Source organism: Henckelia pumila, chromosome 2 (assembly GCF_033568475.1).
Source record: "Henckelia pumila isolate YLH828 chromosome 2, ASM3356847v2, whole genome shotgun sequence".
In the NCBI taxonomy this organism is placed as follows: domain Eukaryota; kingdom Viridiplantae; phylum Streptophyta; class Magnoliopsida; order Lamiales; family Gesneriaceae; genus Henckelia; species Henckelia pumila.
In genome coordinates, this window is record NC_133121.1 from 102,925,329 (window position 1) to 102,937,784 (window position 12,456).

General features: G+C 35.4%; 3 protein-coding genes across 3 annotated transcripts; all 3 read left to right on the plus strand.

The window, feature by feature from the left end:
- Window positions 1-2,141: 2,141 nt before the first annotated feature.
- LOC140880861 (probable sugar phosphate/phosphate translocator At3g11320) lies at window positions 2,142-5,084 on the plus strand. The gene is made up of 4 exons (XM_073285703.1): window positions 2,142-2,869; window positions 3,339-3,442; window positions 3,552-3,780; window positions 4,635-5,084. The coding sequence occupies exons 1-4, from the start codon at window positions 2,420-2,422 to the stop codon at window positions 4,779-4,781; spliced, it is 930 nt and encodes a 309-aa protein (XP_073141804.1). The 5' UTR covers window positions 2,142-2,419; the 3' UTR covers window positions 4,782-5,084.
- Window positions 5,085-5,498: 414 nt separating this feature from the next.
- Window positions 5,499-9,817, plus strand: LOC140880897 (uncharacterized protein At2g39910). Its single transcript, XM_073285753.1, has 9 exons — window positions 5,499-5,566; window positions 5,707-6,226; window positions 6,337-6,423; window positions 7,019-7,209; window positions 7,458-7,653; window positions 7,902-7,966; window positions 8,529-8,630; window positions 8,727-8,826; window positions 9,528-9,817. The coding sequence occupies exons 1-9, from the start codon at window positions 5,523-5,525 to the stop codon at window positions 9,534-9,536; spliced, it is 1,314 nt and encodes a 437-aa protein (XP_073141854.1). The 5' UTR covers window positions 5,499-5,522; the 3' UTR covers window positions 9,537-9,817.
- A 169-nt stretch (window positions 9,818-9,986) lies between these two features.
- On the plus strand, window positions 9,987-12,456 carry LOC140880898 (sedoheptulose-1,7-bisphosphatase, chloroplastic). The gene is made up of 8 exons (XM_073285754.1): window positions 9,987-10,239; window positions 10,321-10,440; window positions 10,530-10,715; window positions 11,051-11,132; window positions 11,218-11,439; window positions 11,658-11,758; window positions 11,851-11,922; window positions 12,030-12,456. Exons 1-8 carry the CDS (start codon window positions 10,123-10,125, stop codon window positions 12,312-12,314), a joined length of 1,185 nt encoding a protein of 394 aa, XP_073141855.1. The 5' UTR covers window positions 9,987-10,122; the 3' UTR covers window positions 12,315-12,456.

Sequence of the window (12,456 nt, forward strand, 5' to 3'; positions counted from 1 at the left end):
ATATGAATTAAGAATATATGGTAAATTAAATTATAAATAAATAAAAAATGAAATTTGGAATAAAAATAAGAGAATTGAAATTTGAAAATGGGGTCATAAAAAAGATTGTTGAAGATGTTTATGATAACGAAAAAAGATTTTAAATGATATGAGGTTTTTAAATTTTGATATGACAGTGACGTGACATATCATAAACCTTTTATAGAGGCTCATGATTTGACATAACATAAACCTTTTATAGAGGCTCATGACTGGAGATGCCCTCATTCATACTAATATACTCTAGTTAAACTTAATTTTCATATTCAATTCAATTGAAAAATACGTGTCACAGTTTTATCCAATCAAGTTTTCATGTGGAACCAAGGGTGGAGGCACCTCTCGGGCCATTTAGGCCGAACCTCCGGTGACCTAATTGTTTTTTGATTTTTTTTTTTTAAATTTACGTGTCATATATATTTTTTTAAATAACTTTATTTTGTTATTTTTGGACCAATGTAATACTAGTTTGTGTAGTTAAATTTTAAAAAAATTAAGTAGCTCACATATCTCAAAACAAAGCCTTTCTCCTTGGTCTTCTGACGAGATTTGATTGAATATCACTTTCTTCACTATCAATCTCAGATTTTTTCAAAATATTTCACTCTAACAGGGTAGATCTGTTCTCGTGATTTTTTTTTATTTGTGATATTGTTTGTTTTAAATGTGATTATATTTGCAACGAGATGATTTTTTTAGAGCTACAATGATCGATTCCGTAAAAAAATTTAATTATTTGTTTCGTTCAAGTTTCTTTTTTTAGTATATTTTGCATGATGTTGTGTTGAAAATATATATATATATTTCTAATCAAAGTTTTATCCGAAGGTTTTCAAATCTTAGAAGTTCCATAAAAAAATGATTGAAGAACTTGTTATTGAAAAGTTTTTTAAAACTACTACGAACAAGTATTTTACTTATTATTTTAATTGTTATGCATTATTTATTTCTGGTTAAAAAATTATAACAAGAGTGAATTTGACATCTGACTCTAGCATTGTGTAAAGCCTTGGAAAAAAAAATCATAAAATAATAATGAAGCATAAATTGGCTGGACCAGATCAGAAATTTCTTCAGCCAATTAAACGATATTGAATGATTGATTACTTGAAATGTACGCTTCCTTCTTTATATACCGAATTTGCTAATCATGACACGATTTTACATGTGAAATTTAATGATATGAGGGCAACATAAATCTAACACATCATCACTGGAGTAATATTTTAATCATATTTACAAGCGAATAAGTAACCAAAAAAAAAATAATATAAGTACATAACAAATCAATTTTAGTTTAGCAGGTCTAGTAAGTAAAATACGTATTTATTTTTAAAATAAATTTTAAATCATTTTATAAAATATTTTTATGAAAATATTTGTTCAAACATGCATAGCCTTGTAATTCTGATTCCATGTCTAACATTGAAAACACATTATAAGACTGGCCTCTACACAAATTTAATACAGATACAAAATTGAATAATATACTTCACTTTTTAATTACTTTTGGATAATAAAAAGAAATCCAGAATCTATTTCTATTCCATCAATATTTCAAGTTTTCAACATAATAAAATAAAATTATAAGATGTAAACGCTAAAAACTACAAATATAAGGGATAAAATGAAAAAAAAAAAAAAAAATCGATACCAATGCATGCTACAGGAGTGGATCAAATCGGGACTATGTTGACAATTTGACATAATAGTAAGTTTGCTACCAACATTTTTTTTAAAAAAATTCAATGCCATTTTTTTTAATGTTTTAAATTTTTAGATTACTATACACTTTTAACAAAAACATATGAAAAAATTATCAATAAAAAAATAAAAAAATCATATTTAAATAATTATTTTAATTATATTAATACGAAACACGAACACTCTGTACGATATTTAATTATTGTCGCCTTTATTTTTGAAGAATAATGATTGTCAAAATAATACATAATAACGAATATCCTTGCTGAATACAGACCCCCCCTGTTTCTGTCATTGAATTGAAAATATATTCATTTACTCATTTATTACTATATTATTTTTGTTTTTGACTTTGAAAGCAATATCGTTTAATTATGTTAATTAACTAACCAATTAGTCATAATTCCCATGTTAATCTTCATTATTAAGCGCAAGAGAGGCTAATGCTCCAGTCGACATGAACAGTTGCATTTCCAATTCAACACAAACTTGCCTTTTCTCATTCTCTTCACAAATGCATCAAAGATCCAACCTTTTCTTCGTCCCATTCCCACGCACTCTCTTCTAACCCTAATAGATCGATCCACCCAGAATTCGTTGTAAAAGTTTTGTTTATTTTGATGTGATTTAACCCTTTTTTTCGATTTGTTCAAGTGTATTTGGTAGATCCGGAGAGATGTCGGGGACGAAATCCTCCGGCCGATATTTCACGATCGGGTTGGTGGCAGCATGGTACTCATCGAACATTGGGGTTTTGCTGTTGAACAAGTATTTGTTGAGCAATTACGGATTCAGGTACCCGATTTTCTTGACCATGTGTCACATGACTGCTTGCTCATTGCTTAGCTACATCGCCATCACGTGGATGAAGATGGTGCCGATGCAGTCGATAAGATCTAGGGTTCAGTTCATGAAGATTTCAGCTTTGAGCTTGATTTTCTGTGCGTCGGTTGTCAGTGGGAATGTTTCCCTCAAGTATTTACCTGTTAGCTTCAATCAGGCAATTGGGGCTACCACGCCTTTCTTCACGGCGGTGTTTGCGTATGTAATGATTCTGAAGCGAGAGGCGTGGTTGACTTACGTCACGTTGATTCCAGTTGTTACAGGGGTTATTATTGCTAGTGGGGTATGTGTTCATTCTTTTATTTGATTGTAATCGATAATTGATTGGTGTGGATTTACTGATTTAGTAGCTACATTACGGTGATGCTTTTTCACTTACATTGATCCAAGTATCATGCTTTTATCTCTCACGGGTTTTGGTTTGATTTGTATTTATATGCATTTTAGTTTATGTGGCTTTAAGAATGTTTTGATCGCCATGTTTTTGTTTTGCTGTGAAAAGAATTTGGTGCTGTTTTTAGAAAATATGGGGAGTAGCAATCATCAATTTATTTTATTTTTTCTATATTGGAATTTCATGGACAATGTTGATTTTCGAGATGAGCACTTTAAGTCATGGCAAATATGTATGCAGCACATCATATTTGTTCATATTCTCAGTTATGCTTTTGCTGTTACAGCTGAGTTTCTGTTTCTATGGGATTTTTGAAAAAATTGGTGTTGATGCTCTCTGCCAATTTTATTCGTTTTAGGGTGAGCCGAGTTTTCATATGTTTGGGTTTATCATGTGCATTGGTGCAACAGCTGCAAGGGCACTAAAATCTGTGGTTCAGGGGATTTTACTTTCGTCGGAAGGGTAATCTTTATTTTAATATGCATATATTCTTCTGACAATTACTGGAGTGTTATGCTTTTTTCCCCATGGAATATTCGATATGTATGCTGAAAGTTTTTAAATGTTGAAGGGAGAAGCTGAATTCTATGAATTTGCTCCTCTACATGGCTCCTATAGCTGTCGTGCTTCTACTTCCTGCAACACTCTTTATGGAAGAAAACGTTGTTGGTATCACATTGGCACTTGCAAGAGAGGATAGAAGAATTATTTGGTTACTTTTATTCAACTCAGCGCTGGCATATTTTGTAAATTTGACCAATTTTTTGGTCACAAAGCACACTAGTGCTCTAACTCTTCAGGTATTTGATGCTTCTTCGTCCAATTCAAATAATTTTTTTTAATGATTCATTGAATTTGAACTTGAATGAATACTTCCATTGAGCGGAAATGTTTAGCAACCAAAGTAAGTGCTCCGCTTCACCTCAAGAATGAGGTTGCATTATATTTGTGCTGGTTTATAAACAGGACACAACAATTTAGCTTTAATGCAATACTTATGAGCTGCTTTTTTTTCCTTGGGAAGATGTGACCGTGGTTTCTGAGAATTACATTCTGAAGCGTAAAACCATGTTTTTTTTTTCCCTTTTGCGTGCCTCAACTTAAATCTGCACTACTAGTTAAAGAGAAGCCATCTAAAGCATCATTTTAGAAAGAAGTCTTGAACATATTGCTGAAAGGAATCCTCATGTCCACGAGCCACATAAAAATATGTTGGCATCAATATCAGTAATTTGAGCCAAATATGAGGTAGCTTTAAGTCGCATGTGATTGTTTTGAAAGATATATATGATATTTGTTGGTGAAAAAGGTGCTGATCAACCATGTTTCATTCTTTGGTTCACCCAAAATCTGTTGTTTGTTCTGCTTAGAGTTAATGCTTCATCTATAATAATGTCCTTGTACTGATTTTACTGGTCATTTAGTTCCTTTCACATTGGTTGATGCACATGGGTTGCTGATCTTGATTGGGGAGCTTGAAACATGTTGTCTTAACGCCTTGTAAACCATCATAGTTTTATGAAAATATCTTAGCTTGAAAGTTTAGTATAGTGCACATAGCCAGAACTATCTAAACAACACAACAAGTTATGCTTGATTTCACTTTACATTGAAGTAGAATTTTTGCTTTGCTAATTGTCTTGTTTCTTTTCAGGTCCTAGGAAATGCTAAAGGAGCAGTGGCAGTGGTAGTCTCCATTTTGATATTTAGGAATCCTGTCTCCGTGACCGGGATGCTCGGGTATACACTGACAGTGTTTGGTGTTATCCTATACAGCGAAGCTAAGAAGCGTACTAAATGAAAGAACACCAAGAACAACAATTGCAACTTCTATCTATTTGTAGTATCGAATGTTCTCCACCCCGTTATCAAGGCAAATTTGCTTGACGACTGCATGGTTCGTGCATCCATTTTGCCCTCCAACCTATATTTTTTCCCCCCGGAAGCCGGGGACAGCGGCTTCAACCTGTACTGGTAAACGAAACACCTAGTTAAGAAAGTAGGTTCAATAAGAGTGACCAAAAAATGTTTTCTTTATTTATTTTTTACCTTACATTGTACCAGAATACTATTTAAATCTTTATACGTGTTTTTATTATTATTATTTCTTTTTTTACATGGACGATGTAACGAAAGTTGAGCAATTGTGCATCTCTGTTAAGGATAAATTTCTTGGAGTACTTCCTAATTTCTATGGTCGTTTGAATTGATTGTTTTTTATTTTGAAATTTTTATATTAGCTTGAGAGCAATTTCATTACTATTACATATTACTATTCTTTCATGTATGCCAAAATAAATAGTGCAAATATAAGTTATGACATTCCTCAAAAAAAAAAAAAAAAAAAAAGTTATGTCACGGATTTATATTTTAATTTAATTATGAATCATTCTCACCATTGATGTATAAAATATAAATGGTTCACGGTTTTTTTTTAAAAAAAAAAGCAATCAAAAGCAAAAAAATTAACTAAATAAAGCCATTATACTCCATAAAACTTTAAAATCATTATATAATCAGAAGCTCTTCCAATCAAGCTCCAATGGCGAATTCTCCTGCCACCACTTTCCCGCAAAATCTCGTCCGGTAAATTCTCAGTCTCAAGCCCTCTCTGCGTATGCGTGTATCTTACATGTGCATGCTTATTATTTATTACATGTGTTTTAAAGCTGTGTGCATATGATATTGCGTGTGAAATTTGTTGTATGATTATTTTTCACTTGCAGATTGTGTGAAACCCTAAATGGAGCGCTCGCTAAAGCCCCTTACGATCCACCGGAATCCAACGCCAAAATCTCCATCAAATCAGAACTACAATCTCTACTACCTAACCTCGACACTCTGAATCCTCAAATCCTGAACCTTGAAATCAGGGGTTTCGCCTTATGTTGCGCTGCTTTAGCTTCTGCATTTGAATCCACGACCAAGCATTTGTCGTGGGTTCCCAATTCGCTTTCGACTTTGGCTCTATCCGTATTTCAAGAATTTTCCGACACTTACTGTCATGGTAATGATAATTGTTCGTTGGAAGTTGGTGGGCAGGAGTTGGATTGTAGAGGTTTGAACAATGAGAAAAAGTTGGTGATTATGTTGATTCCGGAAGTTTTGCCTTTTCTCAAAGGTAAAATCAAGGAAAGTGCAATCGATACGAGTAACGAGGACGATGGGATTTCGGCTGCGAGTGCAAGTGTTCCGGTTGCTTATGCTATTGTGGCAGCGTATCAGTTTAGATGGTTTGTTACTCAGGTTAGGGTGCTTGCTGCGTGGTGGCTTTGTTAGTGTAAATTATTAAAAAAAACTGTTTGTTTTGTTGCATTAAATTTGATTGAAGATAATGATATCACGTTATTATATAGGTGGATTCTCCTCACTTAGGGAAGTTGACTCCTTCGGTGATTCCATGTGCTCTCACAGCTCTTGATCACTGGTCTCCTGAAGTAAAAGTGAGTAGCGTGTCAATACTCATTTTCTTGGATCAACTAAATTTATTTTATTGAATTGTTGATGCCAGCACTTTGCTGTCATCAAATACAGTTGTATTACGAACTTTGGATTGAGTATGTAGTTATGGATTCTAGTAATCCTCTAATTCAGCTAGGTCCTATCTTTTCCCCATTCTGTAGAACTGCGAATTTTGTTCTTTGCGAAGTTGTTTTTGCATAAACTTGTTTAATTTACAAATCCTTTACGTATTGACACATATCGTTTTATTTCTTTAGCTCTAGACGTGGAATTTGGTGGTGTAAGCGAATCCATTTTAATGCCCAGTCGAGGATTAGTTGTTAGGATGATGTATTAGAATTTTTGAAATATGAACTTTTAAAGTTATAACCTTTTTTGTTTGCCTAACTTGTTGCAAGTTGACTTGTCTTGGAGATTTTTCTCTGGCTCGTGAAGGTTATCTGACGTGACGTGTTACTGATTTATTACACTTCACTATTTTTGTTTCATGTGTGAACCTGCTAGCTAGAAATGCAGTTTGTGATTATGTTCACCGTGCTGTATGATGCAGCCTTATTATCTGGTTTCTCTGCTCAGGGCCAGGGTATGATCAGCTTTATACATCTTGCAAAAAATGTAAATGCTGCTGAGATTGGTGGGTACACAGATGTAGTTCTTGATGCTTGCTGCCAAAATGTTGCTTGTGATGATGAGATATGGCACTATCTGGTAGAGATGTCAGTGCTTCTCGTTACTTCAACACAGCGAAGTAATCCTCGTAGTTTATGGTATTGATTTTTGTAATTAAAATGTTTATAACTATCGGTGCATGCAGATATGCTCGACATTAAGTCATGTTAATTATCTTCTGTAAATATTTTTATAACCCCGAGTCTTGTGGACCATAAGTTTTATTGACTTTTGTTTATGAGATATGATTCTGAGTGTCTCTCTTTATTGATTGGAAACCCTTGTCCTGCTATCATTAGTGGATTCATTTTCTCGCTGTTCTTTAATTGTAATCCTATCCACACAGGTTCGAAAAGCTGCTTAGTGAAATGCTAAACCACCTAGAAAGGCAACCTAGAAACAAGCAGCGCCGTACTGCATGGTTGGCCCATATTGAGCCAATGTTCAGTGCTCTGGGTCTCATATTGGTTGCTCATTTCAGACGTCTTTTCCCCCTGTTCTTTAAGTGGATGCATGCAGATGATGATGATACAATTTTAATGGTAAAACAATATTAAGCGTCTAGGCATTTTCAGTGACTACTGTTTTCAACAGTAATGTTAATTGTAGATATGCTAACAAATTGAGAGCCTAACCTTATATATCTTAATGATTTGCCAGCACTCCAAATGAAACCATATTATTTCATAGCCTTTTCAATTTACAGGTCTGCATGATGCTTATTTTTTAATTATAAAATGGATTGCACCCTAAGAATGTGAACTCTTGGTCATTTTATTGTATATTTCAGGTTCTGGAAAGGATCACAACCATTTTAAGACTTACTTGGCTGCGTAATACACCACATGTTGAAAGGTAAATGTATTGGGAATTTTTACACTTCTCGAGATGTTTGGAGCACTCTAACATCAGCATTACTTCCAGGGTCAAAATAAATTTGTTGATCTATAAACAGAAAGAATGAAAGATATACTAAGGTAGTGTTTGGGAGAGCAACTAGGAAGCACTTCTCAGCTTTTTCTTCACAAAATTTTAAAATTTGTGAAATTTTGTGAAGGAATTTTAAAATTTTGTGAAGAAAAAGCTGAGAAGTGCTTCTTAGAAACTCTTCCAAACACTACCTAAGTATTAAAATGTCAATATTGGTATTGTTATCATCTTACAGGAAATAAAACATTTCTGGTTCTGTGATGTGATTTGTTTTGTTCTCTTGTTAATAATTATGTGTGTGATCAACTCTATCCTTTTATCAGCTGTCAATTTTTTATCGGGTGTTCACAAAAGAGATAATAGTTGGATTGATAGGAAATTGTTAGTGATTGAACCAAACCATCAATTATTCGGTCATCATCTTAATGACATCAGGTTTTCTTCTTATCATTTCCCGGCCTTCGTTGATGTTTATGATGGCTCTCAGGTTGGTGGATGAGCTTGTCACCTTGTATAAAGACGCAGCAATGAAAGTTTCTCGCGAAGATATCAGATCACACATTTTACAAGTACTAACCATGATAAGGCAGTAAGTACATTTCTATTTCTGTTGTAATCCTAGTTGATGCATATGAGCTTGGAAATTTTTGCCTAGAGCCTGACCCATATATTGAATTTATTGAAGATCCAAAAGTTCACAATTCAACACAAGTTGGGTCAAGTACAAGGATGATCCAAACTTGACAGCCCTCCAGCCATCCCTAACTGAAGGAGATGCTTCAGCGGTGCAGATTTCTATTCTTCATCCCTTGAAAACTACTTGGCAATATTATCTAATGGCCCCTAATGCTTTAATTATGTCACACTCCTCTATCTCTCTCTCTGTTAATTCTTTTTTGCATCCAACACGTCATATTTTGAGACAATATTGAAAGATATAATGAAATCTATGAATATTTGCAAACTTGTTGATTCTTCTATCTTTATGGTATTCGATAGATATCTATCGTTCTGTTCGTGATATACAACCACATGCATTAGTTTTATGACGTTTGGAATATGTGATTCTTGTGGATGTCCTGCAACATCCAAAGGTGACTCATGCACACTTTATGCAGCTTAGAAATAGGCTAATACTGCCCAAAATTACTAGGACTATAATTTGAAATCGAAAACTGGTACAATTTGAAATACCTCGGAACAAATGAGTCTGCACACGCTTTCTAAATGATTTTGCCAGTCACATACTGTAGTGGCTCAGAAGGCACGGGTAACTAAGACCATAAAGCAGCAAATTTTGATAAAGTAGGGAAACCAAAAGGATTGACAGAAAGAAACAGAGTGAAACCAAAGCATAATTAACTTGTCTTATGAGAATGTGTTCGTTTGGGTTAATGATACACTTTCTTTACGTTAGCGGTCCAGATTTCGCAAACATTCTGTGTTCTTCATTGAATAACTTGCTTATGTGGTTTCCTGGTTTTAGGTTGCTTGAAGATGGCGAGTGTTTGAAGAAGGAAACGTTGCGATGACACCTTCATCATTCTCAACTAGTCCCGAAGAACTTGAGCCCGACGGAGAGATTTTAAATTGTATAGACTGGTCTGTGGAATGTGTTTTGCCCAATATCTAAATTAACGGGGAAATTGTACTCTGTTAACTTGGAATTGCCTTTGCAGAGACTTGTAGTAATCGATTCGTGTATTTGATTATTGATATATTTCAACGAACTAATGGCATAAAAATTTTATATATACAATTGTTCTTTGTACTTTATTATTATTTTTCAAGTGATGGGGGCCATTTGGGAGCCCTGCCGTTTACTATAAGGTCTCGTCCACAAATTTCTAAGCCACAAAAATTAATCACTCTATCTATAAAGCAAACGCCACGTGGCATTCCATAGTGAATTGCTTATCTTATAGCTTCCCTCTTCACTCACTCACTCACTCCATTGTCCATGCACACAAATAATATCAGTCAAGTGGCTGCAACACCCATTCCCTTCTTCTTGTAAGAGCAGCTTGCAAGAATTTAGATAAGAAAAGCAAGAAGAATCCAAATTCTTGAATCGATCAAACATGGAGACTAGCATCACAAGCTGTGCTCATAGAACACTCCTCCCCGGCATCTCGTCGCAGCAATATTCCCCTTCTCTTGCATCTCCACGTTCTGTTTCACAGTCGTTTAGTTCCAAGGTGTGTGTTTTCATCGCTTTTCTTTTTATGTGTTTATTTATTTATATATATTGAAGACTTTGTGTTGGAACTGTGCTTCAGAGCTCAAAAGCAAGCTCATTGTTTGGAGACTCTTTGCGTTTTGCGCCAAAGTCATCAATCAAGCTTTCAAAGGCCAAGAATCCTTCGCTTGTGACCAAGTGCGAGATTGGCGATAGTCTGGTGAGTTGATTGCTGTAATGGGAAAAAAAGTTTGATGACTGCTGACGGATTCTTGGTGGTTGTTTATATTGGTGATTGATTGATTGCAGGAAGAATTTCTCACGAAGGCGACACCGGATAAGGGACTGATTAGGCTGATGATGTGCATGGGAGAAGCTCTGCGTACCATCGCCTTCAAAGTGAGAACAGCTTCTTGTGGAGGAACAGCTTGTGTCAACTCATTTGGAGATGAGCAACTAGCAGTTGATATGCTCGCTAACAAGCTTCTTTTTGAGGTCAGAATTGAAAGAAAAAGAAAGACGAGCCATTTTTTTGGTGTTCTTTCTATCTCTATATGATGAAATGGCCCTTCGTGTTTATCGTACATCCCCAATCGATCATCGCTTTGTATGCGTTTTTTTGGGGATTCACAATCAACCCTTGACAAATTATCTGTGAAATTTTGGAATTTTAAATGTTAATCTGTTGTTGTTTCTTGCTCATGTTCTAGCTTTGTGAGTATGTTTTACTATTTACAGTTTAGTTGTATGCACATGCATTCTTCCATCATTGAGCGGTGAAGATTCTTTGAAGAAGTAACAATGTTATTATTGGTTATTTATGCTTATAGGCCTTGCAATACTCCCACTTCTGCAAATACGCTTGCTCTGAGGAGGTGCCCGAGCTCCAAGACATGGGAGGACCAGTGGAAGGTCTTTTTATCTTTTCATATCATTTTGCATTGAACTATCACACCCCTTTTCAAGATCATCACAATCGTTTACGCATCACAAACAGGAGGATTCAGCGTTGCATTTGATCCGCTCGATGGCTCTAGCATTGTCGACACAAATTTCACAGTGGGCACCATCTTCGGAGTGTGGCCTGGAGACAAGCTTACTGGAGTAACCGGAGCTGATCAAGTTGCTGCTGCAATGGGGATTTTCGGTCCCCGAACCACTTATGTTCTTGCTCTCAAGGATTCTCCTGGAACACATGAATTCCTTCTACTCGATGAAGGTTTGCTTCATTTTTTAAGTTTTCAGTGGAACACCATTGTGACATTTGACTATTTGAAAGGATTAAATTACATGGCCGATTGAGTATACATTGAATACAACCACTACTTCAACCTAGTTTACTGGACCATAATCACCCATGAAAATCGGCTCATTTAAACTCGAAATCAATATCTATTTCGTTTATCATGCTCTCATGTTTTCTCTTTCTATGGCCAGGGAAATGGCAACATGTGAAAGATACAACATCAATTGGAGAAGGGAAAATGTTTTCCCCTGGAAATTTGAGGGCTACTACTGACAACCCTGATTATGCCAAGGTATCTTGGTCGTAAAATTAAATTTCGATATAAAATATATGATCATAAGAATATTTACTAAAGATAGGGTGGTGTTGCTTACTCACATTCAGCTGATCGATTACTATGTCCGGGAGAAATACACTTTGCGATACACCGGAGGAATGGTGCCTGATGTTAACCAGGTACTACTTTCTACCTCTTGTTACTGTAACCAAAAAAATACACAGAAAAACCAATCGAGTGAAACTTGGTATCACAAGTTTCTTATTGGTTTCATTGATTTTTGTAGATCATTGTGAAAGAGAAGGGGATCTTCACAAACGTGATATCTCCATCTGCAAAGGCCAAGCTAAGGTTGCTATTCGAAGTGGCACCTCTGGGATTCTTGATCGAAAAGGCCGGTGGATACAGCAGCGACGGCAAACAGTCCGTCTTAGACAAGGTGGTCGGTAATCTAGACGAGAGGACCCAAGTAGCCTACGGATCAAAAAACGAAATCATCCGATTCGAAGAAACCTTGTACGGATCTTCAAGACTGAAGGCCGCTGCTCAACCAGTTGGAGCCACGGCTTGATCCCTGATCATGCCTTGGGGAAAATTTTTCACATCTCCTTTTTTTAATATTATAGTTTCATGCATTTGAATTGTACACAAATTGATGGATCTTCATGGCCCGTGTGGTAAAAAAAAAAGTGAAATATAAAGAAATTCATGAA

Bases quoted from the DNA above. Each gene is read 5' to 3' on its own strand.
- LOC140880898 (XM_073285754.1), top strand. From the start codon at position 10,123: ATGGAGACTAGCATCACAAGCTGTGCTCATAGAACACTCCTCCCCGGC. The intron at 10,240-10,320 runs GTGTGTGTTTTC...ACTGTGCTTCAG, and splicing joins CACAGTCGTTTAGTTCCAAG to AGCTCAAAAGCAAGCTCATT. The intron at 11,440-11,657 runs GTTTGCTTCATT...TTCTATGGCCAG, and splicing joins ATTCCTTCTACTCGATGAAG to GGAAATGGCAACATGTGAAA.
- LOC140880897 (XM_073285753.1), top strand. From the start codon at position 5,523: ATGGCGAATTCTCCTGCCACCACTTTCCCGCAAAATCTCGTCCG. The intron at 5,567-5,706 runs GTAAATTCTCAG...TTTCACTTGCAG, and splicing joins TTCCCGCAAAATCTCGTCCG to ATTGTGTGAAACCCTAAATG. The intron at 7,654-7,901 runs GTAAAACAATAT...TGTATATTTCAG, and splicing joins ATGATGATACAATTTTAATG to GTTCTGGAAAGGATCACAAC.
- LOC140880861 (XM_073285703.1), top strand. From the start codon at position 2,420: ATGTCGGGGACGAAATCCTCCGGCCGATATTTCACGATCGGGTTGGTG. The intron at 3,443-3,551 runs GTAATCTTTATT...TAAATGTTGAAG, and splicing joins ATTTTACTTTCGTCGGAAGG to GGAGAAGCTGAATTCTATGA. The intron at 3,781-4,634 runs GTATTTGATGCT...GTTTCTTTTCAG, and splicing joins CTAGTGCTCTAACTCTTCAG to GTCCTAGGAAATGCTAAAGG.